General features: G+C 55.1%; 4 protein-coding genes across 6 annotated transcripts; 2 read left to right on the top strand and 2 right to left on the bottom strand.

The window, feature by feature from the left end:
- Positions 1-6: 6 nt before the first annotated feature.
- Positions 7-2,748, top strand: LY6G6D (lymphocyte antigen 6 family member G6D). 2 transcript variants are annotated; one of them, XM_059178941.1, is made up of 3 exons: positions 7-132; positions 555-701; positions 2,441-2,748. In XM_059178941.1, exons 2-3 carry the CDS (start codon positions 563-565, stop codon positions 2,662-2,664), a joined length of 363 nt encoding a protein of 120 aa, XP_059034924.1. In that variant the 5' UTR covers positions 7-132; positions 555-562; the 3' UTR covers positions 2,665-2,748. The 2 variants fall into 2 exon arrangements, with proteins under 2 accessions (XP_059034924.1, XP_059034922.1); XM_059178939.1 differs by lacking the exon at positions 7-132 and adding an exon at positions 333-472.
- A 768-nt stretch (positions 2,749-3,516) lies between these two features.
- Positions 3,517-7,443, bottom strand: LY6G6C (lymphocyte antigen 6 family member G6C). The gene is made up of 3 exons (XM_059178894.1): positions 6,191-7,443; positions 4,579-4,689; positions 3,517-4,211 (listed from the first exon to the last, which is right to left on the bottom strand). Exons 1-3 carry the CDS (start codon positions 6,387-6,389, stop codon positions 3,997-3,999), a joined length of 525 nt encoding a protein of 174 aa, XP_059034877.1. The 5' UTR covers positions 6,390-7,443; the 3' UTR covers positions 3,517-3,996.
- A 49-nt stretch (positions 7,444-7,492) lies between these two features.
- MPIG6B (megakaryocyte and platelet inhibitory receptor G6b) lies at positions 7,493-11,021 on the top strand. 2 transcript variants are annotated; one of them, XM_059178890.1, is made up of 6 exons: positions 7,493-7,850; positions 8,066-8,413; positions 8,566-8,656; positions 9,009-9,049; positions 9,185-9,264; positions 9,394-11,021. In XM_059178890.1, exons 1-6 carry the CDS (start codon positions 7,493-7,495, stop codon positions 9,496-9,498), a joined length of 1,023 nt encoding a protein of 340 aa, XP_059034873.1. In that variant the 3' UTR covers positions 9,499-11,021. The 2 variants fall into 2 exon arrangements, with proteins under 2 accessions (XP_059034873.1, XP_059034874.1); XM_059178891.1 differs by lacking the exon at positions 9,009-9,049.
- A 300-nt stretch (positions 11,022-11,321) lies between these two features.
- DDAH2 (DDAH family member 2, ADMA-independent) lies at positions 11,322-14,535 on the bottom strand. Its single transcript, XM_059178892.1, has 7 exons — positions 14,307-14,535; positions 13,121-13,481; positions 12,907-13,006; positions 12,707-12,780; positions 12,425-12,544; positions 11,817-11,966; positions 11,322-11,644 (listed from the first exon to the last, which is right to left on the bottom strand). Exons 2-7 carry the CDS (start codon positions 13,415-13,417, stop codon positions 11,528-11,530), a joined length of 858 nt encoding a protein of 285 aa, XP_059034875.1. The 5' UTR covers positions 13,418-13,481; positions 14,307-14,535; the 3' UTR covers positions 11,322-11,527.
- Between the last annotated feature and the right edge of the window lie 150 nt (positions 14,536-14,685).

The raw sequence follows: 14,685 nt of genomic DNA, 5'->3' as shown, positions 1-14,685 counted from the left end.
GTGTTGCTCTCCACTTTGGGGAATTACATAAAAGGCTGAATAGAAGATGGCCCAGTTGTCACATGGCTTCTGCCCTTAGGCCATTGAGACCTGTTGTTTTGGAGACAGTACGCTGAGAAAAGCCAACCTCCTGTACGTTTGCAAGTGGGAAAGGAAGACCATTGAGGACCCTCTGGCCAGGAGTTCTGGGGCCACAGCCTGAGAACCGCTGCTGAGGATGGAGCCGTCTGGGGACTCCGGAGGGCGGGGGGGGGGGGGCTCCCTGTCGTTAGTGGGGCCCCAGTGCCTGCTGGGGGAGATTCTTTACTCCCTTTTTATTGCCCTATAAAGCCCAAGGCAAGGGGGATATAAGGCTGGCGGATCGGGGCCAGGGAGGGGGGTGGGAGAAAGGTGATACTGACATTGCTGGCAGACACAATGAACTCTCTACTGGTCGCTGTCCTGCTCAGCACCCTACTGGGGTCTGCCCTGGGTAAGGAGGCAGCCAAGCCCTGTCTGCCTCTGCCAGCTGGCTCCTGGTCAGCCCAGGTCAAGCGCCTCTTCTCTTCTGCCAGGAACCCGCATGCGGTGCTTCCAGTGCAAAGGAGATTCCAGCAACTCCTGCAAAGAGACGGTGGCCACCTGCGGGGAGGGGGAGCACTGTGGCTTCCTGGAGCGCAAGCCCCAGCCTGGCCCCGGGCAGAACCAGCTGTCTGGAAACCGTGAGTCCTCAGCTTCTCCCCCTTCCCCCAGCCCTCCCCTGCCCCCAGGCTCAGTCTGGCTCCAGGCAGATGGTGCCATGGCAGAGTAGAGAGGTCTGGAGCCCCTTCTGGCACTGAGCCCCTCAGCAGCCCACTGGTCCTGTCACCTCCTCCTCAGCAGCCCACTGGCCCTGTCACCTCCTCCTCTTAACTCTCCAGAGTCTCAGAGGCCCATTCACTCCTAAGTCGTTGAAAAAGTTCTGTCCCTTGAACGCAGGGACCAAAATATTAAACCAAACTTGCAGGTATTAGCTAAGGACTGGGGGGTGTGGGTGTGTGTGTGTATGTGTGTGTTTGTGTGCGCACGCACATGTATATGATTTTGAAATAATTTTTGATTGGCAGAAAATTTGCAAAAATAGTAGAGTTCCTGTATGTCCTTCACCTCTCTTCCTCTAATGCTAACATCTAATATAACCATAGTACAATGATCACAATCAGAAAATGACACTGGTACGATACTGTTAACTAGGAGCACTTGGGTGGCTGAGTGGGTTAAGCTTCTGACTCTTGATTTCGGCTCAGGTCAGGATCTCAGGGTCCTGAGATCAAGCCCTGAGTTAAGCTCCTGGCTCAGCAGGGAGTCTGCTTCAGGATGCTCTCTCCCTCTCCTTCTGCCCCTCCCCCTGCTCACTCACTCTCAAATAAATAAGTCTTTGAAAAAATACCAACTAATCTACAAACCTTATTCAGTGTAGCCAGATGATCTAGTCGTCTTTTTTCTGGTCCTATAGCCAAACCAAATGAGAGTTCATCAACCGCTTGCAACAGCAAGCCAATAAAATCTGACACAGAGCTTCTGCAATGAAGAAAAGTAGGCTATTTATTAGTGTGGTGTCACCCAGGAGAACAGGGAGCTGATGCTCAAAAGCCCCACCCCTTCCCCCTGACAGCTGGCAAGTGAGAGATTTTGAGGGCAAAATTGGGGCTAGGGGGCTCCTGAGAAGGTGGGCTCTGCTGACTGGAGCCCCATGACATCGTGCTAGCAGGCGCTGTGGTGCCACTTTGTCTGGTCCCCCAGAAGTTTTTTTCCATCTCAACAGCCTTGGAATCTAAAAAATGTCTTTATTCTCCATGTTAGACATTTCATTAGGCCCAGCCAATGATTATGTCTTTAGAATAGTGCTGATTAACTACTTGTCTGCAGGTTTCTTTGAGTGATAAGTCATCATTCTTGTCCCTTGAGCCTAGGCTTGCGTGTTCGTTGGCCGGTCCAGCTGCGCCTGAGGGTGACAGGACATGGAGTGTTCATTTTCCACCTGAACTGACAAGAGGGATGTTGGCTTCAGTCCAAATCAGGATCCCGCCTGGCATTTAGTGCTAATCACGTCTTAGTCTCCTCTGATCTGGGACAGTTCTGCGTCTTTGTCTTCCATGACCTTGACACTTTTCAAGAGTCCCCATAAGTTATTTTAGAGACCATCCCTCAATTTACATTTATTTACTATTTTCTCATAATTAGATTGCAGTCATGGATTTTTGGCCAGAACAGCACAGCGAAGGGAGGTCGGGCCTTTTCAGCACCTTTGAGTCAGACGGCTAGCAATGTCAGTGTTCATTTTGGTTACTTGGTTTCATGGAGGTGTTTTCTGGAGGGGACAGAGAATCCCTCCGGGCTCCTGGAAGTCACATCTGCTCTGCCCTAGAAGGCAAGTCCTCAAGCCAAGAGTCCAACACCACAGTCTTGTTTTCTCTTTCAGCCTCAGTGACCTTGATTCATCACTATCGAGCCTGTGTGGCGGCCCATCATTGCAATCAAGTGGAAACGGAGTTGGTGGGAGACGTGACTTACACAACCCACAGGGAATGCTGCGTCGGAGACCTGTGTAACAGCGCTGTGGCAAGCACCGTGGCCCCGCCATGTGTGTTGGCTGCAGCAGCCGCCGCCCTGGCCTGGCTCTTGCCAGCACTGTGGAGAGACTAGTAGGCTGGGGCGGGAGGAGCAAGGGAGCAAGGGAACAAAGGAGAGCTGAGGTGAGAAGACAAAAAACCCTCTGTGAGCCATTAAAATCTCTTCACCACTCTAGAGCTGACTGGAAAATGCCATCTATCTTTCGCTGGTGGGAGAATTGCAGGAGTATTATGTGGCCATCCATGCTCTAGTTACCAAGTGTCAGCGGACTTAGTTACAACAGTGCACTCCTTTACCAATGAACCCCCAAAGGACAATGGAGAATCTGCCCTAAGTGACCCCTGGGGCCTATTGCTAGGGAGAATCTTCCTTAGGAGTGAGGACCACTGAGCGGGGGGAGTGGGCTCTGGGCTAAATGGGGGTCACCAGGAACCAAAGAACATGGTTGGGTTTCTTCCCCTTTCTCCCATTTGCAACTTGGTTCTCAATGTGACTTTATAGGATTGAGAAAGGAAATGGAAACACCGTGATGGGAGGGTTGCTTGCTGCCCTGCTTAGTAATGGGGCCAAGTGACGCCCTTGACTCTAACCTGCTAAGAGGGTCCTGTGTTCCATCCCCACACAGCTCTCCTACCCTTTTGGGGGAGCCCTCAAGTCAGGCCGCACCTCCTTCTTGGCAGTACATCAGAGGTGTGGCCTAAATTTGGGATAAGGATTGTTGCTCCAAACACTGGACGTGTATGTCAACCCCAGACACAGGAAGGAAGAAGGATGGAGGCCTGAAAAACCCGTTTCTCCATTTGCCCCAGACCAGCCTCCCAGGGAAAGTCCCTGGAGGATTCTTGGGGAAGGGCAGGAGCTGAGAGTGCTATCTCCCAAGAGGGGGGCCTCTGACGACAGGTCTTTTGACAAAAAACCACACAGTTTATCGGACATAGACATTTATTACTCAAAATGCAAAGAGGCGAGCATGGGGATGAGGTACGTATGGAGCGAGGGTTTGGGGAATCAACCCCATACAGTGAGGTCATCAGTCCTTCCTGGGAGCCTTTGCGGGGGACAGGACAAAAGTCCCATTTCAGGCCTAGATCTCCATCCCTCTCTAAGCGGGGCACGGTAGAGGGCAGGACGCAAAGTGCGGAGCTCTTCTGGGACCACCGGAGGATCTGGGATGGTCTAGAGGGATATAGGAAGGGACTCGGGAGAAGGTCAGCGGAGGATGTAAGGTGGAAGGATAGGTGGGGAGACCGCTGTGTAATTACAGAAATGTGAAGAGCCTGGAGAAATGCTATTCTGAGTGAAGGGAGTTAAGGAGAGACCAGTGTAGGGAGCCGGGGGACAAGGAGACCTAAGGCTAAACTCAGGCTAAGGTAGGTGGGAGGAGGGACAGCTATGGAGTGAGTCTCAGTGCAGCAGCCAGAGGCCAAGGCCGGCCACAGAGGTGAGGAGGACGAGGGCCAGGGCTGGGGTGGGCCGAGGAGCTGGGCTGTTGCAGTTGTCCTTGTTGCAACAGGTGGTGTTATAGGTCAGGCCCAGCTTGTGGTTGGTTTGGTTGAAGGTCTCCCGACAAGGCTCTTCCGGTGTGCCACATCGAAGGTTGGAGAAAACCCACATCTTACCTGAGGGTAGGAGTGGACCGTGGGGTCAGCCAGCGCGGGTACCTGTTGTGCCTGTGTCCCCCTGCCCATGCACCTGCCCAGGCTTCCTTCCCCACTCTGCCCGTACCCCTCCCCTATCTCTTCTCAGTAAGTCTGACTATCCTTCTGCACTTCCGTCCCCCACCCCCTCGTCCTGGTCCTTGGACTTGTTGCTGCCCACAATCCGTATAAAGTCATAGAATGGTGTCTGGCTCTTAAGAATACTTGGCCAAATATTGTCCTTGCTGGGACTGTGTGTCCCATTGCAGTCTGAGCCACATTTGGGCCTTGGGCCTTGCCATAGAGTCTCCCACCAGCCCCCTGTCCCTACTAAAGAGGGGCGTGTTACCGAGGTACACATTCGTTGTCAGGCACTGCTGTCCTGGTTCCAGGCGGCAGGACTGCCGGTCGACACAGCCCAGCACAGGGACCTTGTAGCAGGAGTGACAGCGAATATCAGCTAGGAAGACACAAGTCAGGCTGAGGGGATGGGGTGTCTGACTCACCTGGGGACCAGCCGAGCTGTGGGGTAGGGTGGAGAAGAGCCAGTCAAGTAGGTGTTCTGACCTGTTTGGTTTGACAGTGACCAAGCAGGTGAGTGAAACAGAAATAGTGGAAGTGGGTGAGGGCGGAGTTGTTGCTCTGTGAATGCCTACACCCTAAATATCGTCCTGTACCCCACCCCATTCGGGGATGAGTCAAGAGGGGCAGAGCTACCAACAAAAACACAGGGCCAGGGATAGATGGAATGTGAGACTACCGTGGGCAAGGAATGGAGGAGGTGGGGGAAAAGATGAAGGAATTCAGAAGATGTCACAGATGGAGACTTGAAATGAGAAGAAATACTACAAATAAAAAACCATGGCTCTTGGGGTGCCTGCATGGCTCAGTTGGTTAAGCGTCTGCCTTCAGCTCAGGTCACCATCTCAGGGTTCAGGGATCTAGCCCCACAGGCTCTCTGCTCAGCAGGGAGCCTGCTTCCCCCTTTCTCTCTGCAGCTTCCCCTGCTTGTGCTCGGCTTGATCTCTCTCAAATAAATAAATAAAATCTTAAAAAATAAATAAAAGTCATGGTTGCAACACTTACATCAGTGGCTTGGGACTTGAGGCTGGCAACAAAACCACCTATGGCCAGTTTTATCGATTTACTCTCCCCACCTGGGACCACCATGAGGGTGGGAAGAGAAACCAGACCTGAGGGATCCTCTCCAGCAGCTCTCAGACAGAAAAGAATAATATCTGAGAAGCAGATGGTCAGGTGCTGTCTGAGCACCATTCCATGATGGAGAGGGGGTGGATGCAAAAAGTGTCACCCTCCAGGCTCCCACCTCAGCTAATTCTAGGCTTGCGTGAGCAAAGTTTGGTGTAGGAGGGGTTCAGTCCAAGGGCAGAGGAGCCCAGTGACTGCACCTCTGTGAAATAAATCCACTTCACCCTGGGGGTGAGCAGCCCTGGCATCCCCTCCCTAAAACCGGGCTATCTCCCCGGTTCCCCAGGAGGTTCTAGGAGATCACTGGGACCCTCCAGAAAGCTGGTGTCCCTGTGAGTATGCTCTCTGGGGAAGAGCAGGGGTGAACTAGGAAAGGCTATTGCTTGAATGACAGAACAGAATCTAGAGGAGGAGGTGGGGAGGGTGGGGTGCACAAGAAGCCCCAGGCTGGACGCCTATGTTTCTGGGAGGACTCCACTGAGTGCAGGTGATGACAGGACAAAGCAGTAAGCTGGGTTTGGTCGTGGAGTGGGGGACAGGGGACGTAGAGCTCTGGCAAGTTAGAAGGGTAGGTCTTGGAGGTGGGGAGAAGCGTGAAGGAGACATGGGTCCTTGAGAAATGGAGCAAGGACCCCATCACAGGAGAGCTGCGCTGGTTGGAGCTAGGGGTACTTGAGATCCCAAGCAGTGGGCAATGGAGCACAGTGGGTGGGGGAAGGTGTAGAAGTCCCTGGGGGTCCCCCAGTGCTCACCTGAGACCCAGCAGAGCAGAGCAGACAGGATGAGCAGCAGAAAGCCTTTCATGATGAAGGTCCCCGGGGATGGTAGCAAGTGCAGCAGCTGACAGAGTAGAGTTTCAGGGATCCAGCTCTGGGAGTCAGTGGCCTTTTTGGAATTTATAATCCCAAAGGTCCCTCCCTTCCCTGCCTCTGGTGGCCCCTCCTTCCCCATTTATACCCTGATGACCAGGGGTGGGGAGGGACTAAGCAGAACTGGGTGAGGGAGTAGGGATGGGAGAGAGAGGTACTGAAAGGTAGGCACACTATGGCCAACTCCATTTTGGTTCTTGGTTTCAGGCCAAGACACCCTTCCTGATTCCCAGCTGACAGCCCTGCCTGCACAGTCCTCTGAAAAGGCATCACCGAAGCCCCTGTGACATTACAGTGGCTATGGTGGGAGCACCTAATGGTTCCAGGAAACGGATAATGGGGTGTAGCCTACACTCATTGCCCAATTTGGGTCCTTGGGGGTCATTGGTAGGGGCGCGTGAGCAGAAACTGAGGACAGAAGGGGCTAACTTCATCTGGATTCAGCCTTGACAAGGTCTTCCCAACCCCTGCTCAGTCGCAGGATGAAAGATGAAAGATTTGTGATGTCACCAAGGGCCTCTGTGATGTCACAACAGCAAGGACCCAGGCTGGGGCTACCTGCGGAGGTGCTGCCTTAGGCCCTCAGAAGGTTCTGGGAACCTGCCCTGGCTAAACCAGGGCTTGGCCTAGCCTGGGCGAGGGCTGATGAAGTCCAGGGTGTGGGGCATGTGGCCTGTTCCTAAGTGTCTCCCAGACCCAAACCTGCCAGTTTGGGTGGGGCACCATTGGCCAGGAGGGACAGCGTGGGCACAGAGAGGTGAAGGAGAAGCTAGAATAAGAAGTTGCAGTAATAACAATAATGATGAGCACCCAGTGCTCCTATGTGTCAACCATTGTTCTAGGCATTGTAGGTGTATTACTTTTTAAAATTTCTTAGTACTCTAGAAGGCAGGTGCTTTTTTTTTTTTTTTTTTTTTTAAAGATTTTATTTATTTGACAGAGACACAGCGTGAGAGGGAACACAAGCAGGGGGAGTGGGAGAGGGAGAAGCAGGCTTCCCGCGGAGTGGAGAGCCCAAAGTGGGGCTAGATCCCAGGACCCCGGGATCACGGTCAGCGCCAAAGGCAGACGCCTAACGACTGAGCTACCCAGACGCCCCAGGTAGGTGCTTTTTATCCCTGTTTTACAGATGAATGAACAGGCCCAGAAAAGTTGAACGACTCTCCCACATGACTCAGCTAGTAGATGGCTAAGGCAGGATTTGAACTCAGCCAGGATGCTCTGGGCCACTGCTACCCCGCGGGAGTTAAAGTACAGGAAAGTGCTTCCACAACCAGCAGAGCACCACTTTCAACTGAGTATTGTCTGAGGGCTGAAAGAGAGCCAGCGAGGACTCCCAGAGGGATCCCGGAGGCTGGTAGCCCCGCCCCGCTCTTATCAGAGCCCCCAACCCGTGCCCCCCCCATCCCCTCTTCCCGAGTTTCTTTCCGGTCTCCTCCGCTGATATACTTGCCTCCTATCCCCACCACATACATCCCAGCCATGGCTCTGGTTCTGCAGCTACTGCCGCTGCTGCTGTCAAGGGCCCAGGGAGACCCCGGGGGTAAGCCATCTTCTCCCAGGAAAGTTGGGAGTGGGCGTGAGGAAAGACTGAAGGGCGGCGGGTGCTGGGGTGGGGGAGGGTGGATGTGTGGGGGATGATCCAGGCTGGCGGAAGCTCAGAAGAGAGGGGAAAGAGAGGAGACGGGAATGGGGTTCGGGAGTGGGGTTAGTCTAGCCCTGTGGACTTGCCCTAACCCCTGTCCCCTCCAACCCCAGCTTCACTGGACGGCCGTCCCGGAGACCGGGTGAATTTCTCCTGCGTAGGGGTCTCGCATCCCATCCGCTGGGCCTGGGCGCCTAGCTTCCCTGCCTGCAAGGGCCTGTCCAAAGGACGCCGCCCAATACTGTGGGCCTCCTCGAGCGCGACCCCTACTGTGTCTCCAGTCCAGCCCTTTGCTGGTCGCCTACGTGCCCTGGACCCCAGTATCCGGCGGCTGGAGCTGCTCCTGAGCGCGGGGGACTCAGGCACCTTTTTCTGCAGGGGCCGCCACGAAGAAGAAAGCCGTACAGTGCTTCACGTGCTAGGGGACGGGGCTGATTGCAGGGCACCGGGGTCTACCCATGGTAGGTCCAGGCCTTTGCTCAGGGACTTCACTGACATACCCTCAGGAGGGAGAGAGGCCTTAGCGGGAGGTTTCCTGGACGGGAGATGTAGTTCTCTGTCCTCGCACCCCTGACCTCAGTATCCGTCACCACCCTGTCCTCCGTTCACCCAGGGTCCGTGAATCCCCAGCTCCTGATCCCCCTGCTGGGCGCTGGGCTGGTGCTGGGAGTCGGGGCGTTGGGCGTGGTCTGGTGGTGGCGCAGGTGAGCACAATGGGCGGGGCCTGGTTAAATGGGTCGGGACCCGAGGCGGGAGGGGTAGGACCAGAACCTTCGCAGACAGAACCTAGACCTAGAACTCCGGCGTGCGGTTTATAGAGGAAGGGGGCGGGGGGGAGGTCACCCCTTGGGCCGAGGCCATAGGCTGGTAGGCGGAGCCCTGGCTAAGGAGGCGACGCTAGAGCCGGAGCAGGATCAGAGCGTGGGCGGAACTATCTGTGGGGGTGGAGCCTAAATTGTTTTGCGGGTCTGAGCCTTTGAGTTGCTTGGTTGCTGTTGGCCCCGAGGAAGACGAGATAAAACTGGTGGCTCTCAAAGACTTATACATCCGTTACAGACGATCACCCCCGCACCCGCCTCGACCACTCCCCAGATTTGGTGAGACTAACCACCCCATTTTTCTACTGCTCCCACACTTCCCGCCTCTCAATTCCTCAGTCTGAGCCCTTGCTGGAAGCAGAATGTTGGTCCCTTTCCATTTTTCAGCTCTGTTCACCACTCCCCCTCATATAGATCCACTCGCGAAAGTCGAGCCCCAGAGGCCAGTAAAGGAGGAGGAGCCTAAGACTGCAGGGGACCTGGACCAGGAGGCGGTAAGGGCCTGGCTATTGGAAGGGGGTTGGACCAAACCCCTGAGAAGAGTGGACTGAGAAAGAGAGAGGCCTGAATCCCCCAGCGAGTGAGACTTCTGAAACTCTCCTGCCTTCCTCCCCACCCTTCAGAGCCTGCTCTACGCAGACCTGGATCATCTGGCCCTCAGAAGGCCCCTCCGGTTGTCCCCCATGGTCCCAGCTGATGCCTCGACCATCTATGCGGTTGTAGTTTGAAGGGAAGCCCTTATTCCAAACCTCACAAGCTGAAGGCTCCCAGCTCTCCACAGCTCCCCTCTCCTTCTTGGCCCCTCACCTGGCAATGGATGCACCACAGGACAGAAATGAGCACTAGTATGGGAGTCAGGAGCCCTGGGTTCTCTGCTCTGCCACTGATCTTGCTCCTTCAGTTACCCCATCTCTCCTGTAACTTTCACATCTTCTTCACCACTGGTGCCTTTCTAAACCTGACCAAGCCCTGTCTCCCTATCTTAAGACATCAACAAGTCCTAATTAGATAGTTGTCCTGTCTCTTCCCTCCCCTGCACAGTCCAGCTCTTTGAACCAGGGGCCTACACTTTGTCTTCTCCTTGACTCCACTCACACTGCTCCTCATCTCTCCATGAGGTTGCCAGTGATGTCCTAATGGCCACGCCCAGCAGAGTTTTTAGTTGGTCTTTGGTTACTTCCTTTTTTAATGCTGGCATCTTCCCTTTGGACTCCTCTGCCCTCCTTCCTATTCCCACGGTATTCCCCACTATTCTAGGTTCGTCCCTTTATCTGACTTCCCTCTCTTCTGGGAATTTGGCATCCACAGCCAGTCCTCAAGCCTCACCTCTGCAAACAACACTCAGAACTCTCTCCAGCTCAGATCTCGAGTAATGAGATTTCCCATCTACTACTGAGACAGCCCTGCTTGGTCAGCCATAGACATTCTGCACACAGCATATCCCAAACCCAACTCACTGTCACTCACTTAATCCTCCTCTGTAGTCTCTTGATCAACCAGTTGCCTAAGCCAGAAACTGGGAGTCATGCAGACCTTGTTCTGCTCACTCCCACACAACGAACCAAGTCCTGTCTTTCTATTTTAATGTCACTGTGAAATCCATACCCTTCTTCATGCCCAGGGCTGCCACCTGAATATACTCTCCTCATTTCCTCCCTGGGTGACTCATAGCCCCACCTCATCCTTTTGCCCCTGCCCTCCTCCCTGAAGCCAGAGGGGTCCTCCCCAAATGCAAACCTCCTCACAACCTGTATTCCAGAGTTGCAGGATGTCTTTCCAGGACCTTTTCTTGGACCCATGGGCCTTGGCTTTGGGTACAAGGTGCTGGCAGCACTCTGCCTACCTTCCAGACTTGTCTCTGGCACCCCACATGTGCACAGCATGCCAGCCTGGGAGAGATTCTCCCCAGCCTCCAAATACGTTTTTGTGCCAGGCAAGTCCTTCTTTCCAGATCACCCTTTTTTCCTTCTCCCCACTACCTTCCTGCCTAATAATTCTTCATCCCTAAGACTCAGCTGAAACATAGCCATTTCTGGGAAGCCATTCCTGACCCTCTTTGCCTACCCCTGCATACATTTTGATTTTGATGCTGAAGGCAGTCTCCTTATTTATCTCTAAGCAACCACACCCTGTAAATTGTTCCATCACAACCTGTATTTCAGTTTCAATGTACTGTGAGTTCCCTGCTCTCAGGAGACTGACCCTTTTTATATTACTGCTAAGCCTCAGTAAATGAGTGAATGAAAATGAATGCCCCTGGAAGCGTTACTTCTTTTTTTCTATCAACTAAGGGTGGGTTGGTAATCTACCAGTCTCTGAATCATCTGACATTTAGATAATGAGGGATCCACCCTACTCTTTCTTCTCTACGTCACATATGCTCCCCACAATAGAAATACTATCCTGTCCATCTTGCACCCAAACACCTATAATAGGGCTGGGCAATGACTCAGTAAGTGCCTAATGAGGGTTTGATGAATGAAAGACTAACCTCAACATCAGATTTCAGCCCTGCCCCTATCCCAGTTAAGACACCAGCCACAGCCCAGTCTAAAAGGTCAGTTCTGTTTTATTAGTTCTGAGGAAGAGGACTCACCCAGGGGACTCTATCAGTTTTCCCACACTAAGCCCTCCCCCCCATCTTGGGGCCCTCTCCCCACTACTATACCTATTCACCGTCCTCTATCTAAGCCTCCTTCCGCTTCTACTCCCTATGCTGCCCAAACATTGGCCAGCCAGAACCCTAAGGCCAGGAGCTCAGCTGTGGGGACGCGTGCTGAGCACCAGGCAGAGGGAGCTGAGCCCAGCGCCTGCCTTCTCCAGTTCTGAGCAGGACACAGGTACCAGGGTGACATCAGAGAGCTTCTGCAATGCCTGCAGGAAAGACATGAAATGGGAGAGGGGAGTAAGACTCTGAGGCCACAGCCAGGCCCTTCTTGGAGCCGGCTGTGCTTCTAGAGAAGGTACCCCTTCTTTGTCCCACTAGGAAGGCTTGAGACTCCTTCCTCTGGTTGTTGTTAGTAGTGGAGCTCTTGCCTCCTCTCACCTCCTGGCTATTGGGCAGGTCCCCGCCTCCGCGGTGCAGGAGAAAAGGGGGCACACCAGGCAGCCCAGGTCGCAAAAAGAGACAGTCAGCAGCTGCATCATCTGGGAGAGTCAGGGACGCATAGGGATGGTCTGTCAACACTGCCATCGCCTGAGGAAGGGAAAAAGAGGAAGTGGTCAAGTCTCAGAGCCTCCCCACTGAGTCTGGTGGCCCTACCACCACTAAGGGCTGGGAACACAGTTACATCTGTTGCATGATTATGATAGCAAGTACTTGTCCTTAGTATGTGTCAGGCACTGTTCTAAGCATTTTAGTGACTTTTGTTTAGTTCCACCTCAGACCCACATGCAGTTCTTACTACCTGCAGCCCTCTTCTCCCCTTCTCCAGCCCCCACCAGTCCATGTCATCCATCCTTCCTCATAGCTTAGATGCCACCTTTGAGAAGTTTCTTGAAACTCGGGAAAACGATGTTAATCGACTGTGTTTCCTGTCCTGCCATAGTAACTTCTTGCTTTCTGACGTGTTTTCATACTAGATGGACAGCTCCATGAGGGCAGCCTTACGAGCCAAGAGCCACGCCCACTTTTGTTGGCCCCACCCTCCTCACCCTGACAGCCTTTTGGGCAGCCTCGCTGCTACCAGCCACGACAGTGCGGGGTCCCCCCATGCCGCAAAGGCCGCGCAGGTGGGAGGAGCTCGAGACCGGCACTGTGGAGACAGCGAAGTCCTAGGGGCAACAAAAGAAATTATTCAGGGACGCGAGAGGGATGGGGGATTCCCTCAAACACAGGTTGCTCTGGGCTCCTTTCTACTCCGCGCCCCCTCCGTGCGCCCCTCCCACCCCATCCGCTCCCCGCTTCCCCAGCAAGAAGCTGGTCCCGTTTCTCACTCGGAACGTGTCTGCCACGATCTCAGCTCCTCGATGATTGGTCCACTTGGAGAGGCCTACGAAAAACTCCCGGCCTGAGCCCAGGGAGGCCGCGGAGGTTTGAGAGCCAGAGTGAGTTGGAAACAAGGCCCAACATGGCCTAGTCTCCCCAGCTCTGCTTCCCAATGCGAAGCGCAGGGATGCAGGCACCTCAGCCTCACCCGTAAAAAGAACATCAGTGCCATCCAACGTCGCGTTCTCATCCCCCATCTCCACAATCCGGAGCCCAAGATCCTGAAGGGCTTTGCGGACTCCATCGACCTTAGGGCAGGAAAGAGGGCGCGGAGCAGAGACATTCCCAACCATAACTCTTAAAGCCCCGCACGTCCAGCTCCTCCTTTCCCCTAACCCCCCAAACCGCGCCGCGGCGCTCACCTCCGGCCTGCGGGAGGGGCTCCAGGGACGCGTAATTAGGGCCGTGTCCCCTTGGATCACGGCGGTGTCACCGAGGAGCGGTCCCAGCGGCAGCGACTCTTCAGGAGGCAATTCTAGCAGCTGCAGCCCCAACCGCTGCCTCAGTTTACCCCCAAGTACCCCGTGCTCCCTCTGAGCTTTAGCCAGGTCCAGAGCCGGGAGGCCAGCCCCCGAACCCTCCCCCGAAGCCAGGCTCTCAGGGACCCCCCGGATCAGGGCATGGGAGCAGCGGCCCAGCCCCTCCCCTGGCGTCCCCATCCCATCCACACAGCGCCCCTCCGGCCGCGCTGATTTCTTAGTTTTCTCTTTTTACTTCACCTGTCTGGGATAAGAGACAGAAAAGGGGAGTGGGGTTGGCAGAATAAGAGACATGCACAGAAGGGCGTAAGGGGGGGTGGTTAAGAGCGCCCGGGTCTTCCTCCTGCCTTCTCCGGGCGCCCCTCCCACTTCGCCCCACCCCCTCCAGACCTTCCTCTCCTGCCGACCCCATTCCACCCCGCACCCTTCTGGGTCTGGTCTGCTTCTTTGGAAGGAGTCCGAGGAACAAGACCCGGACCCCTAATTTTCACAACACCTGTTGCCCCAGTTAGGGGGCTTTGCGAGGTCCCTGCTAGGCGCCCCTCTTGGCAGCCGCTAGGATGCGCTCACTCCCCAAAAATGCAACGGTCCCGCCCCCTTAACCCTCAGCTGCTCGCTGCCATAGGGATCCGAAGTGCGGCAAGGGACCCAAAGGGGTTATGGGACAGGAGGAGGTAGCTGGGGAGAGAGTCACGGCCTGGAAGATGGAAGTCCTGAACGCCCAAACGAAAAAAGAGAAGACGAGTAACGAAGGAGAAATTAGAATCCAAGGAGTTAAATCTCCCTCCACCCGGGCCGGTCCCGCTGCCCCTAGCACGACCCAGTATAAACCAGACCGAGTCCCCGAGGACTGGGAGAGGTCTAAAACGAAATCCAAGGGGCGGGGAAACGGGGGCGTGGTCCCAGGGAGCGGCTGCCTCTCCCGGTCCATCTTCCCCAAAGTCTACCCCGCTCAGCTCCGCACCCGAATTTCGGCCTCCTGCACTCTATCCGTTGCAGGCACGGGCCCGGCATCCTCAAGCTCCGGCCCGCGCACGGTCCAGAGGACATCTCCAACCCTTAGACTTACCTCCAGTGGCCACCCCAACTCCTGCGTTCTGTGATGTTGGCTGGGGCCCCACCCCCCTGAGGACAGAGTTGGAGAAGGGAGTCCTAGTCTTCAAGCCTCGGGGACTGGAGCTCTCTGCTTTTGAGGGGGTCCCCGGGTAGGCGAGCTCAAGAACTACGGTGGGGCGGGGGCGCGACGGTCTGGCTGCTCCGGGGCATTGTCTAAGCGGGACGGGGCGGGGCTCCTAGAGACCACGCCCATTCCGCCCTGCTACGCCGCGCCCACTTCGGGGGGACTTCGCTCCCCTCCTCAGAACTTGGCCCCGCCCCGTGAGTGCTGCCCAGGCCCACCCAGGTCTGGCTGGCCCCGGCGGCTGGGCTGCAAACGCGACATGGACCAC

The sequence above is a fragment of the Mustela lutreola genome, chromosome 6 (genome assembly GCF_030435805.1).
Source record: "Mustela lutreola isolate mMusLut2 chromosome 6, mMusLut2.pri, whole genome shotgun sequence".
NCBI classification, from domain to species: Eukaryota; Metazoa; Chordata; class Mammalia; order Carnivora; family Mustelidae; genus Mustela; species Mustela lutreola.
The sequence above is the reverse complement of the archived record's forward strand: the minus strand, read 5'-3'. Positions and strand labels throughout refer to the sequence as shown.